The sequence below is a fragment of the Coffea eugenioides genome, chromosome 7 (genome assembly GCF_003713205.1).
Source record: "Coffea eugenioides isolate CCC68of chromosome 7, Ceug_1.0, whole genome shotgun sequence".
NCBI classification, from domain to species: Eukaryota; Viridiplantae; Streptophyta; class Magnoliopsida; order Gentianales; family Rubiaceae; genus Coffea; species Coffea eugenioides.
This window is the reverse complement of record NC_040041.1, coordinates 12,409,587-12,415,898: the sequence shown is the minus strand read 5'-3', so window position 1 is coordinate 12,415,898 and position 6,312 is coordinate 12,409,587. Positions and strand designations below refer to the sequence as shown.

General features: G+C 35.7%; 1 protein-coding gene across 1 annotated transcript; it reads left to right on the top strand.

The window, feature by feature from the left end:
* The first annotated feature begins 1,927 nt into the window (after positions 1–1,927).
* LOC113776926 lies at positions 1,928–5,660 on the top strand. The gene is made up of 3 exons (XM_027321979.1): positions 1,928–2,139; positions 2,257–3,098; positions 5,515–5,660. Exons 1-3 carry the CDS (start codon positions 1,928–1,930, stop codon positions 5,658–5,660), a joined length of 1,200 nt encoding a protein of 399 aa, XP_027177780.1.
* The last annotated feature ends 652 nt before the right edge of the window (positions 5,661–6,312 follow it).

The window sequence follows — 6,312 nt, the reverse complement described above, 5'->3', positions numbered from 1 at the left end:
TATGACTTTGACAACATTATTTTGTAAATAAGAAATTATAGTCTTTATGATTTAAGCATATATATGATAACTATAAGGACACCAGCTAGTGTTAGCATTTCAATATCGAATAATGTCGGGAAAAGGTTAAAAAAAACCTTTAGAAATTTTTTTTAGATTTACATGTGACCATCTTTGAATTAAAAATTGATTTTCAAATACAATTGATTCAAGAAAAATGAAAAGCATAAAATTATTTTAAGAAAAAGTTGACAACTTTAGAAATAATTTTGTATACAAAATTTGTTATATTTGGGAATCATATTTCCAAGCAAATCACATCACTTAATACTAGTGATATGGAAATATAACAATTGAGATTATAGTTGATTAGAAAGTCATAGGGATAACATTAAGATAAAACAATGTTAACAATTGTGCAATACAATTGACGGGCTTTTGCTATACGTACAAGTTAAAAAAATTCGATTTACACCCGTTTCACTGCAAGTATACATGTCAAATTAGTAGTTTAGGGCATGTATCGGATCCATCCCACGAGGAAGATTGAACAATTACAGGTGTTACTAAAGCCTCTCTATTATTTAAACTATCAATGAAATATAAAAAATGAAATCTACTGAACTTATGTAAAATAACAATTGAAAACTCCTTAGGTTATGGTATCCCTAACTACTCAAGCAAGTGCTATATTTGGATCATTGAGTACTACTATCTAGGCTAGTTATGGTGTAATTTCCTTATGCATATGAAACCTACTTTCGTAGTGAATCAACTATACTTATAACTAATCCATACCTATTCTCATGATTATGAAATTAGTTACAAGTTCATTTCTTCTGTGAAATTACATGAAATGAATCACTAAAACCACATAGGTGCACCTCTACTCTCATGAGTGTACTCCCTATATTTAGTACTTCTTGAACCAGTGTTAAATCTCAATTTTGATTGCAGAAACAATACCTTAGATAATCACAATTAATGGTACCAGATTAATCATGATTTAAAGAACTAAAGTGCTAAATAACTTGCTCAAATAATAGGATCAAATAACCAAATAATAAACACTAACTGACGGGTATTTTACATACGTGCAAGCTAAAAAATACCGAATTACACCCGTTCACTGCAAGTATACAGATCAACTAGTAGTTTAGGGTATATATCGGGTCGATCCCACAGGGAAGAGTGAACAATTACCGGTATTACTAAAGCTTCTCTATTATTTAGACTATCAATTAATAATAAGAAATTTAACCTACTGCACTTATACAAGAAATTAACAAATGAAAGCTCCTTAGGTTGTGGTATCCCTAACTACTCATGCAAGTGCTATATTTGGATCATTGAGTACTACATCTAGGCTAATTATGGTGTAATTTCCTTATGCATTTGAATCCTACTTTCGTAGTGAATCAATTATACTTATAACTAATCCATACCTATTCTCATGGTTATGAAATTAGCTACAAGTTCATTTCTTCAATGAAATTACATGAAATGAATCACTAAAAACCACATAAGTGCACCTCTACTTTCGTGAGTGTACTCCCTATGTTTAGCACTTCTTGAACTAGTGTTAAATCTCAATTTCCATTGCAGAAACAACACCTTAGATAATCACAATCAATGGTACCAGATTAATCATGATTTAAGAAGCCAAAGTGCTAAATAACTTGCTCAAATCATAGCAATCAAATAACCAAATAATAAACACTAACAATTATAGAAAGTTCAACCAAACCCAAGGCATAAACTTTAGAAACACATAATGAACACAAAATCCAGAACTTGTATATTAACTAAACTTGGAATCAAATACAAAAGATAAAGAGTTTGGAAGGAATACAACCCTTGTCACATGAGCTTTCTTCCTTGCCTTCTTCATCCTCCATCTTCATCCTAATCTAGATAATAAACAAGAATGGAAACTGAAGGGAAGGACATAGTGAGGATACCTCTGAGTGTATGTAATATGAAAGATAGGATATATTGGAGTAAATCTTGTACGGGTGAATATACAGTTAAGTCAGGTTATAAGCTGGCAAAAAGCATTAGGAAGGAAGTGGCTTATGACAGGAGTAATGCTGAGTCAAGCAGCAACAGGAAGTGTTCAGCTCAGAGCTGGAGCTTTCTGTGGGGGTTGAATTTGAAGCAAAAGTTGAAGCATTTCATTTGAAAATGCTTACAAAATATCCTGCCAGTGAATGCAAGCATAAAGGCAAGGTGTGCTAAGGGGGATCATATGTGCAGGTGTTGTGGGGAGCATCCAGAGACTGTTGAACATCTGCTGTTTTTTTGTGACCATGCGAAGGCTATTTGGGATGTGGCACCAGTAAGCTGGGAGGGTCTGGTGAATCATAGAGATAAGTTCTGGCACTGGTGGGAGGAGTTGAAAGATGCAGTGCATAAGGAGAAGGGACAGGAGAGGATTGCCTTGACAATAAATCTGTTATGGCAGATATGGAAGTCTAGGAATGCGAGGCAGTTTGAAGCTAAGGCTAGGGACCCTATGACAGTTGTCCAGAAAGCTGTTGGGGAATGGAGGGAGTATCAGGATGCTCAGCTGAAAGAGGGGGAACCAATTAGAGGTAGTAGGGTGGGGAAGGAGGAGCAGAGTGAATGGAAAGAACCAAGGGAGGCATGGGTCAAGATTAACTCTGATGCAGCTGTTCATCAGAACAAGGATAGAGCTGGATGGGGACTGGTTGCGAGGTCTTGGCAGAAGGAGTTGGTGGGAGCTTGGGCAGTGCCAGGCATAAGCTGTTCAAATCCAAAAATGGAGGAGGCGTTGGCTCTAAGAGCAGCCATGCTTGTGGCCAAACGTCAAGGGTGGAGAAGGGTAGAGTTTGAGACAGATTGTAAGCAAGTTATTGATAGGATAAATAGTGGAGAAAATGATGTAGATATTGCAACTGTGCTATCAGATATAGAAAAGCTGAAGTCCAGTTTTTATGAATGTTGCTTTTCCTTCACTAGAAGGAGAAGCAACTCTGTTAGTCATCAGGTAGCTAAATTTGCTACAAATTTGAAGGAAACTGCTGAATGGAAGTCAGACTTCCCAGTTTGGTTGCTTGAGTTGGTACAAGCAGATTGTAGGGGCAGTTGCTCCAAAAAATGTAATCTGAGTTAGTCTATAAATGAAATGTTGCCGTTTTGATAAAAAAAAAAGATATAAGAATCATAAAATAAAAGGGTCGAGACATTTACTGTCTATGAGCCGATGGAGCCAAGCATTAGGATCAAGACAAAAAACAAGAATGAGATTTGTCCGCCCGTTCACTTTGGCTTCAAACAACAAAAGCACATTATTTTGCTTTGGAAGTTTTAACACTTCCACAAAAAATGTCAGATGAGTTAATTGCGCAAGGAAGGGCTCAATACCATAATTGTTTCATTGTTTTCACAAAGATACTTTCAGCCAAAAATGAAAAATCAGAAAGAAAGTTTCAGCAAAAAAAAAAAGAAAGATAGTTTCAGCAAAATAAGTGAGAAAGTGGTTTCAACCTCATATCAAATCTATTTGCCTGTCCAACATACATCAGGAAAACAAAAATGAAAATCAACAAATAAAAAATGAAATAGAAAAAAAAAGAGCAATATCGCAGAGTTGATAGAAAAACGTTAACCTCAGCCGTGAAAAACAAGAAAAAGAATAATCCCAGAAAATTAATTAGCACACAAGAAATATAAAATTAACAACCGCAAGAAAGAAAAAGGAGATTGAGAATCGCCTTTGGTTTCTATGGAGCCATGGAGATTGCAAACCGGAGAAAAGAGGTAAAAGTTATAGTCCTATGGAGAAGCCATGGAGACTGTAAATTTGAATAGTAAAAAGAAATTGGAGCCAGTTAGAGAAAGGAGAGAAAATTAGAAAGGAGAGAGAGACCTAAGCCCTAGCTGAATAAATCACATGGTGGGTTTTACAAGTTTTTATTTAACTGACAAAGATTTAATTAATCATGGTCACTCATATAAGAAAATAAGTTTAACACTGGGATCCCTGAATTGCTACATAGCTGAGAAATTAACAACTAAGAGGATTTACAAGTAAGATGGATCTCATTAGAACCCAAAAAAAAAGAAGAAAAAAGAGATGGATCTCCAGAGGCATTATTGCATGAGAGCACTGTCAGATGATACGCTGAGGAACTGTTTTGCAAAGAGGTATGAGACCTAGGAATGGGTTTCAATCTTACCATTCCTTGTTTTGATAGAAAAAAGGCAATTTTGTTACATAATTATTAGAAATCATCCAGTACGATTTGTTTGACAAAATTACGTGGTGCATTCCAAGGAGAATCAAGACAAGTACCAGTTCTAGTATAATGTGCAAAACATGAGCTATATTATTTGACTCCCTTTGCTGCCCAATTCAAATCAACATCATTCCCATTTGCACCCTAAACCTCCAAAATTTATCTAGCTTAATTTCAACTATCAACCCCAAAGTTCCTATATCTTCCTCAAAAGCCTCAATTCAAGGGACTTGGGATATTACATAGTAATTGATTTCTTCAACAAATCTTGTGTTGTAACTAGGGGTGCAAACGAGTCGAGCCGAGTCGAGTTTTAAAATTATCGAGTCGAGTTAGACTAATTTATATGCAAGCTCGAGTTCGAGCTCGAGCTCGTCGAGCTCGTAAAATGAAGCTCGAGCTCGGCTCGATTTAAGAAAAGGCAAGTTCGAGATCGACTCGCTTATGACTCGCGAGCTTAGCTCGAATTATGGCTCGCGAGCAGCTCGATTTTCTGGCTCGCATTTCGCTCGAATTTAGCTCGATTTCTAGTTCGAACTCGAGCTCGAAATTAGCTCGAGTTTTTGGAAATTTAGGCAAGAAAATAGCATTTTTATCCGTGTGGAGTTTTAGTCCTTAAAATATCAACAAACGCAATTCTAATCCCCAAATATCCAATTTGAAACAATTTAGGATAATTGAAGGATTTTTTTCCAATTTTTTTTTATGGAATTTAGTCATCAACAATTAGAAATGGCAATTTGAATCCATATCCACTTATCCATCCTAATAAACAAGTTTAAATAGATATGGATGACCATTTAAATAAATTATATTTATAGATTTGAGTTGTTTATCTATATCCATATAAATCAATTTATCAGAAATGGAATGCAACCAACCAAGGTGGAAGAGAGACTCGTCTTGATTTGACACAAATGATCACAATTTTCGGCCATTTCACCTTTGCACCATAGTTTAAAAAGCTCAAGTCTAATGTTTGTTTCTGGATTTAAAAAATAAATAAATAAAACTTACATACTCCGTTCTCACTAGAACCCCCAAATTAAGCACATTCCAATCAAGAACGGCTCTCTCTTTCAGTTAAATCATGATTAGAAATATAATCCAAAGTCCTTTATTAACATTACACTACTGCAAATAACACACAAATTTTAGTACAAAATCCACGAAAAGAAAGCAGAATTTGCGCTAACAAGGAATTCACACTTTACCGTCACTGTGATATCATTAATGCTGTTCTCTGTGGCAGATCTAGCACTGATTGTGCTGAAAGATGAAGACTTTAACAGAATCCCTGAAAGAATAGGAGATAGAAGAGAAAATCCATATCGGAAAAATGCTGATTTTGATGATCCAAAGTTGGTTCAGAGTTTGAAGTGCATTTCAGCTTATTAGCTTGAGAAAGAAAGTCTCTGTAAAAGGGCCGAATAAAGCTCAAACTTTGCAGGAATGAAGCAGAAAACTACCAAAAAGGAGGGACTTTGTGAAAAATATGGAGACTTCTAAGGGCTTCAATCCTTGGACCCTTGAATTGGTGGGGGACCACAAGCCAGTGAAAGGCATTTGGTCATTTGGGCTTCAAAGAAAGCAACGTAGAGAGACTTGGAACAAGAAGTACTTGGGAAGCTTTGTCCACATGTGTGGGGACCACCTAGATAGCTTTTAGTCATCTTTCTTTTGTTGCTTTAAAAGGGGACAACGTACAGAAGAAAAAGATATCTAGGGCTTTAGTTTTAGTTTTTTAGTTTAGTTCTAGTTTTCTTTCTTTGGACTGGCCTCTGACACACGCCAGGTATTCGACAATATTCCCCAACGGGGAGATTTTCTCATGAGGCGTGGTTAAGCTCTTCTAGTCAAGGGGACAACTGACGATTTGGTTCGACAATTACTGTGAGATCGAATCTGTTTTAATTATTTTATTCATTTATTGGTATTTATATGTTCCTTGATTTTAATTGCTATGGCCTTGTGTATGATTGATTAGTGCGCAATAATTAATTATTCATATAGGCTATTTTTGCTAAATAGGGGTAATTGAATCCGTAAT

What these genes read in the sequence shown, in the direction of transcription:
- LOC113776926 (XM_027321979.1), top strand. Translation starts at nt 1,928, where the DNA reads ATGGAAACTGAAGGGAAGGACATAGTGAGGATACCTCTGAGTGTATGT. An exon ending in GCTCAGAGCTGGAGCTTTCT is followed by an intron (nt 2,140 to 2,256) that starts GTGGGGGTTGAA and finishes TCATATGTGCAG; the next exon opens with GTGTTGTGGGGAGCATCCAG. An exon ending in TGAGTTGGTACAAGCAGATT is followed by an intron (nt 3,099 to 5,514) that starts GTAGGGGCAGTT and finishes TCTCTGTGGCAG; the next exon opens with ATCTAGCACTGATTGTGCTG.